Source organism: Bicyclus anynana, chromosome 19 (assembly GCF_947172395.1).
Source record: "Bicyclus anynana chromosome 19, ilBicAnyn1.1, whole genome shotgun sequence".
NCBI lineage: Eukaryota > Metazoa > Arthropoda > Insecta > Lepidoptera > Nymphalidae > Bicyclus > Bicyclus anynana.
The window spans coordinates 5,950,819-5,967,034 of record NC_069101.1 but is presented as its reverse complement, the minus strand read 5'-3'; the positions used below and the strand labels follow the sequence as shown (position 1 = coordinate 5,967,034).

At 36.5% G+C, this 16,216-nt stretch overlaps 2 protein-coding genes across 2 annotated transcripts; both read right to left on the bottom strand.

Moving 5' to 3' along the window:
- Positions 1–312: 312 nt before the first annotated feature.
- Positions 313–13,569, bottom strand: LOC112053427 (FAS-associated factor 2). The gene is made up of 7 exons (XM_024092832.2): positions 13,227–13,569; positions 12,611–12,860; positions 11,868–12,051; positions 11,158–11,427; positions 10,555–10,729; positions 6,353–6,490; positions 313–5,714 (listed from the first exon to the last, which is right to left on the bottom strand). Exons 1-7 carry the CDS (start codon positions 13,359–13,361, stop codon positions 5,556–5,558), a joined length of 1,311 nt encoding a protein of 436 aa, XP_023948600.1. The 5' UTR covers positions 13,362–13,569; the 3' UTR covers positions 313–5,555.
- Positions 13,570–14,041: 472 nt separating this feature from the next.
- LOC112053430 (calmodulin-like) lies at positions 14,042–16,185 on the bottom strand. Its single transcript, XM_024092835.2, has 4 exons — positions 15,885–16,185; positions 15,182–15,350; positions 14,790–14,987; positions 14,042–14,256 (listed from the first exon to the last, which is right to left on the bottom strand). The coding sequence occupies exons 1-4, from the start codon at positions 16,064–16,066 to the stop codon at positions 14,116–14,118; spliced, it is 690 nt and encodes a 229-aa protein (XP_023948603.1). The 5' UTR covers positions 16,067–16,185; the 3' UTR covers positions 14,042–14,115.
- Between the last annotated feature and the right edge of the window lie 31 nt (positions 16,186–16,216).

Sequence of the window (16,216 nt, the reverse complement as noted above, 5' to 3'; positions counted from 1 at the left end):
CATAGTTCTAAGAGGGGTCCCAAGGTGCTGGAATGGCGACCCCTACCGGAAAGCGCAGTGTTAGTCGACCGCCCCACTAGGTGGACTGATCACATCAAGCGGGTTGCAGGTAGCCGCTGGATACTGGCGGCTCGATACCGTTTTGTTTGGAAGTCCATGCAAGAGGTCTATGTCCAGCAGTGGACCTCCAAGCCGCATTGGAGTAGCTTGTTGGGTATGTACTCGCTTCTATCAATCCTGGTCTGTGAACTGTAAAATATACCGATAATGATGATGAGGTCTATTTTTTTTTTTTTAAATAAAACCAAGGTGCCGTTTGGAACATTATATTACAACAAAACATCATATATTACACATTCCGTCAAGTAAATGCAGTCCACATCCATAAGCACCTTTGGTACCACTGAACTTACACAATCACATATCACAAAAAAAAAAGCTTAACTAACTAACAGTTCCAAGCAAAAGCAAAATAAAATGCAAAAAAAATTTTAATGCGTACAAAAATTAAAACCTAATTGTTGGGGTACGACCAACGCCTCGCTACTAAACGCATGTTCAGTAAACGTTTCATGCCGTAGGTAAATGACTATGTATTTACCTACTGCACTGCAGTATTGAAAAAAGTTAGAAGAAGTAATATTACAGGAGAAACAGCGGCACTGAACCCTAACCTATTCAACGTAGAAGAGAAGCTCTGTTCATAGCAGTCTCATGGGTTCTGTGGTTAGCTGATAAGACTTAAGACAATGCCTTTAAAGCAGCAGCTCGGAGAATATGATATCAATCACATCTAATAGTTCAAACAAGAGTTGTGGGCCTAAGCTTTAAATCCCCCTGTAAGGAGGAGGCTTTAGTCATGTATCGGCTATGAGACTGTGTGAAATTTGGCAGGAAAGTAGTTTATATTTACCTAAACATCAGCTAAGAACTAATTTCGCGACAGGGCCGTAAAGGGAGTGTAATGGCGGACGAAGTCATCCGTTAGTTATGAATAAAGATATAATCACTGCAACCTGTCAGTTCAACAGGTTTTTTGAACTGGAACAGCTTATTAAGGGCACCCTCTGTCTGCCTCTCTGAAAAAGACGTGCAGTAGGTCGAGCCTACATCCTAGATCGCTATTTTAAAACTAAAAAAACATGTTCACGCACACGTAAAGAATAAGAAATATTATCTGTTCACAGGCGACTCGTAGCGTGGCGTTGGGTAGCGATACAAATGTGTTTCTGGCGTTATGCAGAATCTTAATGCCGAAACCACACGTTTAATATTTGCCGCAAACTTTAAACCTCAACAAACTTTTGGCTTAAGGGGATCAATTGCCATCTACACGCTTGCCAATGCGTTAGCCTTTCTGAAGAGGATAGCAATAATATTTCGCTCATTTTTAACATCTCAAAAATAAATGAAACAGAACGGAAAATCAGCAAAGAATGTTAAACATTTATCTTCACATGACCACTACTCATCTTTCATACATAAATAAAGTCATTTTGTTTATTTCAAAATACTTGCAAAACTACGCAAACTAAGATAGACGAATATTATAGCATTCCATGGATTCACCGTGCGGTTGCCGGATCCATAGCGTGGCGGAGAGAAAACCTCCGAGCAGAGTCCTGGATTTGTGGCCAATGTGCGTAGGGTTAAGGAATTCCTTGACAATCGATTAACACTCCCCTTCTCCGCTCGTGTTAATATCCTTGCCTAGCCAAATGAGATGGTCTATTTCAGGTCCACTCTTGTACCCAGTATCATTAAAATTTAAAAAATACAAGGATTTCATTAAAATCTAAATAAGTTAATAAATCTAACTAAATAAAAAGAAGTAAATAAAATTAAAACCCAAGTTTTTGAGTTATATCAAGATGGCGCAACTATGACATGACAATTTACAGCAAACGTCAAATCGACTACTGCATTGAAAACATCATCAATCCGTCATTATTACCCTTAGTAGTGTTGCTTTTCTTGGGAGAGAATTAATATTATTTCGAAAGAATTAAAGTAAATTCGTAGATTTGTATAATCAAAAATAGTTTAAAAAAAATATTTTCTTTTATTTCCGTCAGGGTACAATGACTGATCCTGGGCTCCATACAATTTTGGACCATCTCCTTTGGTAAGACCTTACTAGAGCAGTTTTGGATACCCTTTCTAATATAGAACTTGCTGCAATTCTAGAGATCCGTAGGTTCTATCCGTAAATTGACTCTACTCATACATTTTAATTTATGATGGTTTATGGAAGTTTTGAAAAGCTGTGGTTCCGGCATAAGATAGTTTCCTACTGTATTATGTATTGATAGGTACACTGTGATAGAATATTACTACAACATTAAAAAAAAACTATTTCCTCGTTCGTAAAAAAAACATAACCTTATTGCATAAGAATTAGCAGTGTAATTAATATTTATTATTCCTGACAGTTTACAAACCAGCCAGCATTTTTTATTCAAGTAACATTTTTAGTGGTAGGTACACCTTTTCATTTATTGCTTGTAATTTAACAATTATTATGAATCAATTCGTATACATATTTAAACAAATAAATCTAAACAAAATAACGCAACAAAATCATCAATTTAAATATTATATAATCTGATGACCAAAATCAACCGAAATAACGAAAATAATAAAAAAAACATAATCCCTTTTAGTAAGTACCAACTATGAATGGTTGAGACATATATTGTACGTATATGTACAAAAACAAGTACGACTCACTGGGCATTTTGCTATCGCTCGCTGAGAAGTTTCCAAATATCCCGAGATCTTTCTAAAATCTTCATAACATTTCCAGGAGAAACAGTATTTTATGCCTAGACCGCACTAGTTATATAGTTCGAGACAGTAGGCATTCGCGAAGGCGAAGTATTCACATAATCGCGATGAATGCGGCCAAGGCATTATTCAAGAGCCACGAATATAGTGCCCCAAACATATTTGGTCCGGTGAGGGTGTCGCTTTTGTCGCTATTTTAGTTAATGTTTTTTCAAAATGGCGACCGCCGTGACGTTAGTTAGTGCGTTAGTGCCAGTCTTGGCCACCGGGCCAGATAAGTAAGTGGCATTATACGCTCTTCATATCAATTTACAGAATCGACTTTCGTTCTACTCAGAAGTGGGACAATATGTAAGCATCTTAGAAACCTAGTGCCCCGAAAAACGGGACGAAGATATTTCGGAATATATAGGTAATACAAAAATGCATAACAGAGATGTCCCGTTCATTTTTCCTGTCGGGACTAACTGCATGATTAGTTGACATATTAGAACTAGAGCTTACCATTACCATATACTTCATTAAAGTTTGTCTCACCACGAATAAGGGTAAAAGCTGATAAACTTCCTTATAAACCTTCATATTTTATGAAGGTTTATGGCATGTGTGGCTTTCGAAGGCCAATATTAAGTCCATACAGCACGCATACATGAGTATTTCGTCTAACACATTTCACGAGTAAATATCATAGTTAGAGATGGTCCTTCAATTTTAGATTAGGTGCTCTATACTTTATTCGTTGACTCGATAGCAAAAATACATTAAGCATTTTCTTCTGATTTAGGCTCATTAATGGGACCTTACTTGAATGATATGATCAAAGATAGTGATTTTGAAAAGTAAAATACCTTGCTTTTTATTTCATATATTATTAAACAGCGTCATTTATTATAATGGATGTGTTTTTAAGCTCTCAAGTTAACATATAAACAGTTATATTTGGAAGATCATGTAAAAGAATTCCTATTTTATTTATAAATAAAATGTATTTTATATAACTGAAACAGTATAGAGACTTGGCAGTAAGGTCTCACTAAACTTTGAGTCCGCACGCGAGGCGTATTGTTGTCCAGTAGGTATAAGAAAATACACTCAGAGGCATAAGTATCCGCCCTCTTTAATATGAGGAGTATATTACAGTGGGCGGATAATTGTGCCTCTGGGTTAAACGCTTCGGCGTTCAGTTCACGTTGCAACATTAGAATGGTCTCGAAGTTTGACGCCTACGACCTTCACGGCCCACCCCTATATACGCCTATGATTATAATTTTGCCGGTAGAGTGGCTATAGCGTACCAAACCATACCTGAGCCGATTAAAAAGAAATCAGTTATATAAAACAGAGGTTCCAAACTTTTTTTTCTCATAAACCACTTTCTAATTTAACTGGCTAAATTTCTAACCAAAACTCGGAAAAAATGCGATTAGTTTCACCTATGGAAATTTCCTTTGCAGCTGAATCAACAGCCACCACAAAATAACAGTTGTACACAAAAAATAGTGAGAATTGATTACTTAATTAATTAATTGTACTGTGAGTGGATGACAAAAAGTAAAATTGTCCAGGGAAAATGTAATTTAAATTTTTTATATCTACTCACAGCACAAGGAAGCGATCAATTCACAAATTATTTTATTTAGAAAACTCCTCATTTAGTATAAAACCAGATAAATTTGTGTGAACCCCCACCGAGTCTTCCGCAGACCTTTGGAAAACTATGGGAATCGATGATAAAAAACTAAAGCATTCTTAACTGCGCCAGAGATCGTCGAAAATAATATTAGTACTTAAAACAAATTCACAACACAGCTAATGTACCCATAGACAATTTCCGTATCTCTCTATACTCTTTAATTTTCTCATACTGTCCCAGTAAAATAAAACTGGCGATTTCTTCCCATAAACATACACACATCACATCTCGCCGATATAACTATTGCGAATGCTGTCTGCTTGATTAATAATTCGCCGAAAGTGCTGTACACATACACACATAATAACCAATATACAAAATTTTTACACCATTACCAAGAGGCCTATTCTGTAATGGTGTTTTGTATATCTCGGAAGTGCGAGTTTCGAATTCACCTCTATCTCTCTCTGTCTAACGTGGTACTATAGACAGAGAGCGATAGATGCGAGTTCGAAGATCACACTGTCGAAGTGATAAAAATATTGTTACAGAATACTCCCTGGTCTGTTCGGTCTGGTACAAGGTTCAAGAAAATCAGCGCTGTATGTCCAATATTTTGACACCTTGGTACATGCAGCTGAATACTTTTTCACGGTTGTGCCAAATATGACATAGTGGTGTTCTCATGCTTAGACTATCTGCTTTGAGTATCAGGCCCTACAATAGAGTCAACATCTCCTGAGGATGCTCCGGTTTCGGGGTGAAACGTACGTAGAGAGTATTTTGTCGAACCTAGGTGACGGTGTCGCATGGGTTCGTCGACTTTTCGCGGATGATAGCAAAATAAATAAATCATTATATAATTAAAATTTTAATATGCACCTGAAATTTGCTTAAAATAGCAGTTTTTCAGCATTATCTATCATGAATTCGTTAATTTTTTATAGATTGGTATCTAACTCGAAGTTTTGTACTAACTCAAAAAATTACTTATGACGTATTCAACTCAAAGTTTCGTAAGAGTTCCAACTCGAAAAAAATACCTGTGACCCTGCCATTTTGGTATGTTTACTTTACGGCGAATTATAAACCAGCGACATTTTAAACTATTTTAATCATTATTTTATAAAAGTTATTATGCGTTTGTATCGTTCACGAACAGCACGTCGCGGTCTTTAAGCCCGGCGTCCTGTAAGTTGGTCGTCCCCCGCACTATGGTGCGCTTTGGGAAATTGGTCGTGATTTCAAACTCTTCCGGCGACTGTGGGTGGCTGAACACGAAGTCGTATAGATTCTGAAAAGGAAAATGACTTTAAAGTTATCATCAAGGCCCAAGCCCCCCCCCCCCATAAAAAAGAGAAGGGATACGGCCCTCCTTTTAAAGAGAAGGGATAGGGTTATCTGTTTAAAGAGAAGGTATACGGCCCTCCGTTTAAAAATAAAGGGTATGGCCCCCCCGTTAAAACAGAAGGGATACGGCCCTCCGTTTAAACAGAAGGGATACGGACGTCCGTTTAAAGAGAACGGATACGGCCCTCTGTTTAAATAGAAGGGATACGGCCCTCCGTTTAAGGAGAAGGGATACGGTCCTCCGTTTAAAGAAAAGGGATACGGCCCTCCGTTTAAAGAGAAAGGGTACGGTTCTCCATTTAAAGAGAAGGGATGCGGCTCTCCGTTTAAAGAGAAGGTTTACGGCCCTCCGTCTCGCTAATCCAATATGGGTTGAAAGCAGGTTTTCGACCGGGCTGTTGAACACCCAACAGTCTTGTCGTAAATCGGACATTGTCGACCAATAGCGGTGAAAGCGAAAATAGAGCTATCTCTTTGATGAAAGAATTTTTTAGATTCCGCCGCTGTTGGTCGACAATGCGTATTTTTCTGTTCACGAGATATCTCTCACAGATTAATGCAGTTTGTCTATGGTCAGCTCACCTGCGTGGTGTGCGCGAGCAGGAAGCGCCGGGTGAGCCGCTCGCCGCCGGGCAGGCGTATCAGCAGCGCCACGGCGTCCTTGCCGGCCAGAGGCTCGCTGGGCAGGCTGGCAGCTATCGACGCGCGCGAAGCTATTATCTGTGGAAAAAACATTTATTTCACCACCACAGTACACATCATAGTACATCAAAAAGTCATAGTACATTACTGCAGAAGCCGGCAAGAGAGGCATTGATGGACGAATGGTGTGAATGTGGGCCGTGGCAAACTCGACCAGTACACCAAGTTTGATTTATGTCGAAGAAGGTTGTTAAAATAATGCTCAAATTTCCAAGCATGTTTGAGAAAATAGTCATAATATTCACTTTTATACTGTGGTCCTTTGGAATGTTTTTGTACTAGCTTAGTTTATTTTTATTTGTAATTTTGCTGTAACTGATTTTTTTTTTTTTTTTCTCTTGTACTATAATATACTTTGTTTCTCTTTTTATTTTTGTAAATCTGTGTAAATGTATATATTTCCTGTATATCTTTATTTGGCTGCTGGCGGTTTAGGATAAATAGGTGCATTTTTTTAGCATTTTTAGACACTTATCATAATTTATTTATTATTATTATAACTATTTTATATATAAATATTTTTGTATTTGTTTAATATTTTTAATTATGTCATGTACCAGTTTAGATAGTGATATATTTTTGTCTATGTCGTCTAGTGATAATAGTTTCCACAGTACATCTTTCCTTCCACTCGATGAAACCCTTGATTCTCACTTCTCGGATTGCCAGAAAAACTTTAATGTTATCCACATTAATGCACAAAGTATCCCGGCTCATTATTCTGATATGCTTGCGTCTTTTGATTCCCGTAATATTCATGCCATTCTTGTTTCAGAATCGTGGCTTAAATCTTGTTTACCATCAACGTCCTACTCGTTGCCGGGTTTTAGGCTTATACGCAATGACCGCGTGGGTAAGGGTGGTGGTGGAGTGGCGATCTACTTGCGGTCTTATATTTCTTTCTCTATTGTTGATTCGTCTCCACAACCTCCTTCACCTGATGCGGCTGAGCACCTGCTGCTAGAAGTTGTCCTATCGCAAACAAAAATTCTTCTTGGCGTGTTCTATTGTCCACCATCTGTTTCTAATTACTTTTACTCATTTGAAACTTTACTGGAACAAGTAGTGCCCTTGTATAGTCACAGCATAATTCTGGGGGATTTAAATACATGCCTAATTAAAGATGACTATCGCAGTAAGAAGCTAATGACTGCAGTTGAATCATGTAGTTTATCTGTCCTGCCACTTACTGCAACACATTATTCTCCTGGTTGTACTCCATCTCTTCTTGACCTTATTATTGTGTCTTCTCCTGATTTCGTCTTCAAGCATGGTCAATGTCCAGCTGAAGCATTTTCGTATCATGATTTGATTTATCTTTCCTATAAATTACGTCCTCCTAAGGCAAAATCGAGAATACTTCTGCAGCGTAACTTTGCTGGAATTGATAAAAATCGCCTTTGTGATGATGCTACGAATTTGGATTGGTCTGTTATTGCAGATGCAGATTCAGTTGATTGCAAGGTAGACTTATTTAATACCCTAATAACTCAGCTCTATGACGTGCATGCTCCGGTAAGGCCGATTAAAATGAAACACCTACCTGCTCCTTGGCTTTCTGATGATATAAAAATTTATATGAACAAAAAGAATTCTGCAAAATATAAATATAAAACAACTGACTCTGAAGCGAATCGTCTTAAATATCATAAGGCTCGGAATCGCTGTAATACATTATGTAGAGATGCACAACGACGCCACATTTTTAAATCAGTAGAAAATGGCAATTCTGCCAAAACTTGGAAATTTCTAGAATCTCTTGGAGTTGGTAAATCTTCCCCTAATAATCCTATCAATATTGATATCGAACATCTGAATAAACATTTTGCTACTTCCGATACGATTGATAGTATTGATAAAGAACGTACACTTAACATTCTTTCTTCTGCTTCAACTCCTAATCATTTACCCTTTTTCTTTGAGTCCTTCACTGAATGTGATGTTAAGAAGAGCATTTTATCGATCGTCTCAAATGCTGTCGGTTCTGATGACGTGAGCCGTAATATGATCATTCCCATCATTGATATTGTTATCCCAGTTCTTACCCATATCCTAAATTATTCCATCCACTCCAGTAAATTTCCTGAGGCATGGAAGAGTGCTCAAATTATTCCATTACCTAAAAAAATTACCCCTAATTCCTTATCAGACTTTCGACCTATTTCAATTTTGCCTTTTCTGTCAAAAGTCCTTGAAAAATTGGTTTTCCGACAGTTGAGTCTTTTTCTTAGCAAGCATTCCATTCTAAGTCCCTTTCAATCCGGTTTTCGCCCTGGTCATAGTACGGTCACAGCTTTAGCAAAAGTTACTGATGATATCCGCTGGGCGATGGATAATAGACAACTCACAGTCTTAGTTCTGCTAGATTTTAGTAATGCTTTTAACACTGTTGACTATGACATTTTGTTGGGTTTATTATGCTCTCTTAACATATCTCCATCGGTGGTTGACTGGTTTCGGAGTTACCTCAATGGCCGTAAACAGCGTATTCGCGTTCACGATTCTTTCTCATCTTGGTGTGATGTTTCGGCCGGGGTACCTCAGGGTGGCGTGTTATCTCCTTTACTCTTTTCCATATTCATTAATTCTATCACTCAATGTTTCACTTCTCTCTACCATATGTATGCAGATGATGTGCAAATATATCGCTCGTCAACTCTTGAGAACCTTGGCTCTGCTGTGTCTGCTATTAATAAAGATCTAAATGCAATTTCAGTATGGAGCAAACAGTATGGGCTTAAGGTTAACCCTATTAAATCAAAAACAATTATTATTGGCAGTCCTAGTCTAATCTCAAGAGTTGTTTGGGGCAACGTACCACCTATTATTTACAACGGTGTCATGATACCGTATTGTGATTCGGTTAAAAACCTTGGAGTTGTTATGGACAAGGAATTATCGTGGTGCATGCATATCAAGGAGTTGAGTAGGAGGACGTTTGCGACATTGAGTTCGTTACGACGCCTACGTTCTCTTCTTCCAATTCCTACCAAAGTTATGTTAGCAAATTCTCTCCTACTCTCTGTTCTCGATTATGCGGACGCAAGCTATCCCAGTTTGACTGAGGACTATCTTAATAAACTTGAGCGACTTCAAAATGTTGCAATTCGGTTTATATTTAGCCTTCGCAAATATGACCATATATCTGAATTTCGTCAGAAACTCAAGTGGCTTCCTATTCGCCGTCGCCGGGATCTGCATGTACTTTCTCTTCTGTGTGCTCTTTAATCCAAAATATCCTCCTTATCTTAAGGAGAAATTCACATTTCTGGGAGTGCAATCAGAGCTAAGAACATGTCGTGCTCTTACTCTGTGTATGCCTTTCCATAGGAGTAAATTTTATAAGTGTTCATTTGTTGTTCGTGCTATTAAGCTATGGAATGCACTCCCAGTCGACATTCGGAAATCCAAATCCCTTGATATGTTTAAAAAATCCGTTAAGACATATTATCTTAGTCACTAGTTACATATTTTATTTTATTAGATTATTTATCATACGACATAATGATATATTTATATATTAGTTTATTTTATGATATTTATAATTATTATATAATTTGTGTATTATGGTTTATGTATTAGTGTGTAGTTATTTGTATGTATGTATATGTACAATATTATTACGTACACACCACCTACAGTTGTCCTAATAAGTTCCTAAGCCTAAGGTTGCCTGGAAGAGATCGCTACTAAGCGATAAGGCCGCCTTTTGTATTCTACTTTTTCTTGTGTTTCTGTTTTGCTTGTTTTCTTTTATTTTTGTGGTGTACAAATAAAGTGTATTAAATAAATGTTAGTTTCCCACGGCACAGTACGCGCTACAAGTACTATCACTTTGTTTGTCAAAATAGCAACATCCGCTGGGATTTTATAATGTTTCTCATAATATGTATCCATTAATAAAGTCCAATCAGGTGCAGAACCTAGGAATGAGTAAGACTTACTAGATGATTTTGTTATTAAACCTGTTTTGACGAAGTTTGCTAAGATATTTGTCTCATACGAAAGAATAATAGCCATGTCTTTTAGACCAATATATCCCTGTAACTAAGCAGAAATAGTGTAATTTCCCTTCACAGTACCTCCTGCCGGTGTTGCTCCTCGAGCATCTGTTTGTGCTCATGGTCTCGCTGCAACTGGTCGCGCGCCTCACGGTCGGCGGCGCGTCGCCGCTCCTTCTCTTGGTCGGCTTTCAGCGACTCCTCGTACGCTTCGTCTTGTGCCGCGCGCAGCCTGGCTGTTACTTCACGTTCCACCCTGATAACATCAGTAATTGTCATTTTTTACTCAGTCCGCGTTAAAACCCTACCCCTACCCTACACCCCACTCCCATCCTACACCTACTCTACTCTTACCCTACCCCACTCCCATCCTACACTTACTCTACTCTTACCCTACCCCTACCCACCTACAATTTTAAATATTGACTATCAAGTCAATATTTTAAATTTGCAGTTAAATAAAATTAGCTTCTATATATTAATAATTATTTTTCTTATTTAATATGACTTTTTTTCTCACTTAACCTTATGGGTGCTCATCTCAAGCTAATCTCCATATCCAAAACTTCAGCTCAACCTAGGGTTAGTCAACTAAGATTACGGTAATTTCAAAATATAGCTTCATTTAGGTCAGACAACCTAAATGAAAATATATATTAATTTAATACAAGCTTAAATACCCACCTGTCGGCTCTAGCTGCAGTAAGGTGTGGTTCATTCTCCTCTACAATTCTCTGCAGCCTCTGCAGTAACTGCTGCGGTGCTGCAGTGCCCTCATTCCGTGCCACCACAGTCATGCGATGATCCCTCACACACACCACACACAGCAGGGGGTATCTGCGCCCCCCCACAGACTGTGCCACTCGCCACCCTTCAGATGAGTCAATGGAACACCCCCAGAAGAGGGCATGTGTGTTAATAAATTGGATCACATCTGGATCAGCTAATGTGGTTCTGAAAATGTTACATCAATTAACTTCACAACAGGGCTAGTATACCTAAAATACACACCACAATATACCTTGGGACAAGGAAAAAAAACTAATATTGACCATATCATGAAACCTTTGTTGCATCACAAGATATGTCACTAACAATTACTGGCTTGGTCAAATTGTAAATGGTTGCTGCAGGCTTATTCACTATCTTTGATGTATGCTAGTTGACATATACGAAATTTAGGTTCTATGTACCAAATTTCATCCAGTGCCTATTAGCAGATATCATACAGTAGGTAGATGACATTTCTCAATTCATTTTATGTTTATTTTAATATGTTGATAATAAAGACCAAAATAATGAATAGGCCAGCTGGTCTGAGGTGTCCATTAGTTATTTCGAATGTTTTTATTTGGTTACTTATTATAATGATGACAATACTATTATAGTATTACCTGCAGAAGTTTTGTGTCTCAGTGGCTGATTCAGAGTGCAAGTACACAATAAGGAATTTAAGCTCATTCTTGGCATCATTGAGAGCTTGGGCATAGGTTCCCTGGTAGAACACTGGGTGGGGAGAGAACCTGGGACTGTAGCTGTTGATGAAAGACATGACATCTCCCAATGGATCTGTTACCACTGAAAGTACATTATCTTATGAATATAATGAAATTGCTGTGTTAGTCTTGCTAAAACTTAAAAACTTATTATTAGCACAACAAAATAACACAATGCCATTGAGCCCAAAAGAAAGTGTAACTTCTGTTATTCGCACAGATGTGGAGAGCAAACTCATTGTTACCCAATATTCAATAAAATCCCAAATTCAGAGCAAATTCAACCTTAAATATTGAGTTTAAGGTTGAATTTACAAATGCAATTACTTGAATTGAGTGCTAAGAAGTTGTGTTTGGCACTCATTGAATGGGGATGTTTTTTGTTCTCTGATTGTGTGTCCACTTTTTATTACTAGATCAATGGGAAGACTTCAAACATAAAGATATGTATACATACTCTGATCATGCAGTTTATGTTCAAGAATAACCAACCTCAAGTTGAACATCTACCAGTCACTCGCTACTTTGCTTTTCTGTACTTAATTATACTATTATATAGCTTAATATTATAGCACTAATTCAAGCTCTTTTGAGATCAAAAAATGTAATTACAACTGACCAAATTATCTTCCTATACTTACATCTTCTTTCATCATTCCTGACAAAACTTAGAAGCAAGTTTAATACAGAAGATATTGTACTATAACACACTGATACTACTAGGTTGACTACATATCGCAGGAGCCCTCGAACTCCGCCTGGACTCTCAGGCGCATCGTCTGTGAACACTTGTTGTGCTATGTGGTCATGAACAACGGGGGGAGCTCTCGCCTCTGTCGCAAACACTGAAGGTCTGCCTTCCCTCATATTGAGCTGTTCCTGTATTGCAACCTACAAACAATTACAATTTTAGACTTAAATTGCTCCACCAAATGCTGTTTCGCCTCATTAATTTTGGGGTGGAAAATCCTGTTCCGGCAAATGCTGTTTTGCCAAGTTTTGGGGTGGAAACCTCTTATCACTAACTAAAGATAATTTTCTCAGACCTACCAAATTTACATTATAAAACTTCACCAATAAACATTTCAGAGGAGTATGGTAACTATATAAGATTAATATTAAGAACATTGTAAAAAATTAAAAAAAAAATGATTACTGAAAGTTTCACTTTCTAAACCATCTATAACAATTACAAAAGTAAATGACCTATAAACTAATTACATAGTTTACTTAACGCTGTTATAAATTCGAATGTACCTCCAAATCCCATTGATGTCTTTGTAGAACATCTCTGCATATTGACATGTCCTCAATACCTGTTAAGTCTTGGAACTGTAGCATTTTGTCGGTCTGCTCCTGAGTCAAGCCCAATGCATTGTCTTCTAGGTCCATTATGCCTACGTTATCGTAACAAAAAAGTGATACAATAAGCACTAGAAAATACGAGGCACGTAAATCTACATAAATGTACTTATTAAACAGAAATTAACACAAAAACAATAATGAGAAAATGTTAGGTTTTAAAATCTTTTTGTATCCACATTAAAATGTTTTTACACAAGAGGCTAGCACTAGCAAATTTGACAGCTGAAACACATTATTTGACACTTGAAGAGTTGACATGTCATGATTGTCATGACTGCCAATGTGTCAAATTACCACCACAGAATAGGTATACAATAACGTATGAAAACTAATAGACAAATGTTTGTTGTGATGTACAAACATCATTTGAACCCATTTGAACCAGGGTGTCAAGTTAATCCGCAGAGCTGTATATATTAGTCAAAACCCATAGATTTAAGCGTAGATTTACGATTCGGTACAAGATGGATTTAGGGCCTAGTTCGGACTACTTTAATATTTTAGTAGAGTACGAAAAATTGTTCGTACTCGACGAAAATACCAAGTAGTCTGTACGGCCCTTATGACACGGTACGGATTATAATTTAAAGTCAAAAACCAATTTTATCAAACTAACATCAAAATCATGAATCATAAACAATTATCTAACTAACAATAACATACTAACAAACAACAATTTCTCTTCAAAAAATTATAAATAATGCGATTTTAAGTTCTGTAACAATGTATTATTTAATAAATCTAAACAGTATGTCTGAAATTCATGCAATACATATTTTATTTATTTTTTCTTCTTCTTTTTTGGCTCTGGTGGCGGTGGTGGTGGAGGAGAAGGAGCTGGTTCAGGTTCGGGCTCTGGCTCTATTATTGGGTCAGGCGGTACAGAAGGATCTTCTTTGGGGTCTTCGTAAAGAAATTCAGCCTGAAAAGAAATTTACTAAATTTACTACTTTAATAACTATGTACAAGTTTATTTATATTATTAATAATTTAAATTAGTTTACAATTTAGAATGTTACTAGGTATGCAAAATCATTTGAAAGTAACCTACATCACAGCTTTTAAATTTGTTTTATTTAAAAATACTAAATAGTTATGATTTTACATGCATTCAAAGTTCGCATAAATATCGACTCCCGCTAACAGTCGCGATATTGTACGTGACGTCATCGTCAGACATTTGCTCAGCCGGTATAGACAATTTCGTACTTCTGCCTCTATAGTGATCTGTGCTTCTGCCTTACCTACTGACGAACTATGGGTTATAATTGAAAAATTATTTTTGTGCTGAAAAACATGCGGCAAAAACGGGAAAAATAATATTCGGAAAATACCTGGATTCGCGGTACCTACCTTTTAGCAGGCTGTGCTTAGTACAAGAAATCACTTTTTGTTTATTTTCTATAACAGGATAAACGATTTTTATGTTCAGGCTATAATATCAGTCTAAATTACCTTTAATTGATATAACTCAGGAGCAACATTAAACAAGCTATCCACAAAATCTTCATAAAATACGTTTCCATCACCACGAACGTTTGCATCACGTAACATTTCACGAGTCTCAGCGTCGTTAAATACGTCAGCATAAGTTGTGACAATAACTTTAATTTCATCTATTTCCAAAAAATCTCTCTTTTCTGTATCAAACACCTGTTATTTAAAAAAAAAACAAATTACAAGCTATAAATTGGCAGTTCGAAACATAGATGCCATAGAAGTGTAAAAACTATTATTATATATATTATTCTAACTATTATTATAATAATAATGATTAAAAATATTATTTAAACAATTACACATAAAAAACAATTACACATAAAAGTTTATACACATTCCTTACCTACCTTGAAAGCTAATTTTAATTCGTGTTTTAAATCTGGCTCTATCACCCATTTGTCTAACAAGTAAATAAATTGATCTTTAGTTAGAACTCTATTTATTCCAGCCTTCAAGATTTCAACTTGACTCATAATTTCAGCATAGCTTGGATAGTGAAAACATCTTTTGTGAAACCTTAAAAAGATTTCAATAATATAATTTAATTTTAAATAATACATAAAAGCTATTTCGTTTATTCAGATTTTATATTAAATTTAACTCAAAATATGGGAATAATTAATACGTTTCTATTCATATATATGTAGCGTATCCAGAGTAATATTTAGTTTGTAGCTTATCAATAAGTTGACAACGTAATTTTAAGTCCCATGTGGCATGCACATGTCGACGCTGACCATTAGCTACCCCAATGTATTTTGTGCAACACGACTCGATCAATCGATCCGATTTGCTGCGAACGATTTTTGTTCATCACACTAAATTGAACTTTATTTTCATTACATTAGTATAACAATTAACTGAGGGAGATTACAAGAGGGAGGTTCTGGGTTCGAAACCCAGTTGGGTCTATTGTGTGTAAAGCCAATTTTAGTTCAGGTTTTAGGACTCTACACAAGAATTGTTCAAATTACAGTTTCAGCAAGTCATGTTACAGAAAGTTATGTTTCGCTTAATAATTATTTACAATACACTTTTTATATACTCTACTTTTTAAGCTCCAAAAACTGCCTCAAATTCTCAATAGTAATTACGTTAATCGGTTCACCTTCGTTTATAATTAGTAAAGGCTCGGATTTGTTATCAAACCATTCAATTATATCAGACAATTCTTCTTCAGTAAAACGTAGTGTTACATTTGCCAAAGGATCAAAAACATCAAATTGTGCCATAATTACAAAAACAAATTTAGAATGTAGGAAAAAAATATGAAGTAATAAATATTTAAAAATGTCCTTGGACGTCAAATAATAATTGCATTTTACTGACAGTTGTCGTACTACCAAAGAGTAAATTAAGGCGTACTAAACTTCGTTTTTTTA

Excerpts from the sequence above, each read along its gene's own strand:
- LOC112053427 (XM_024092832.2), bottom strand. The coding sequence starts at position 13,361 with ATGGACCTAGAAGACAATGCATTGGGCTTGACTCAGGAGCAGACCGAC. Across the intron at positions 11,428-11,867 it reads GAGACACAAAACTTCTGCAG|AACCACATTAGCTGATCCAG; the intron begins GTAATACTATAA and ends TAACATTTTCAG. Across the intron at positions 6,491-10,554 it reads AGGAGCAACACCGGCAGGAG|ATAATAGCTTCGCGCGCGTC; the intron begins GTACTGTGAAGG and ends TTTTTTCCACAG.
- LOC112053430 (XM_024092835.2), bottom strand. The coding sequence starts at position 16,066 with ATGGCACAATTTGATGTTTTTGATCCTTTGGCAAATGTAACACTACGT. Across the intron at positions 15,351-15,884 it reads CAGTTTTTGGAGCTTAAAAA|GTTTCACAAAAGATGTTTTC; the intron begins GTAGAGTATATA and ends AATCTTTTTAAG. Across the intron at positions 14,257-14,789 it reads CTGAGTTATATCAATTAAAG|GCTGAATTTCTTTACGAAGA; the intron begins GTAATTTAGACT and ends ATTTCTTTTCAG.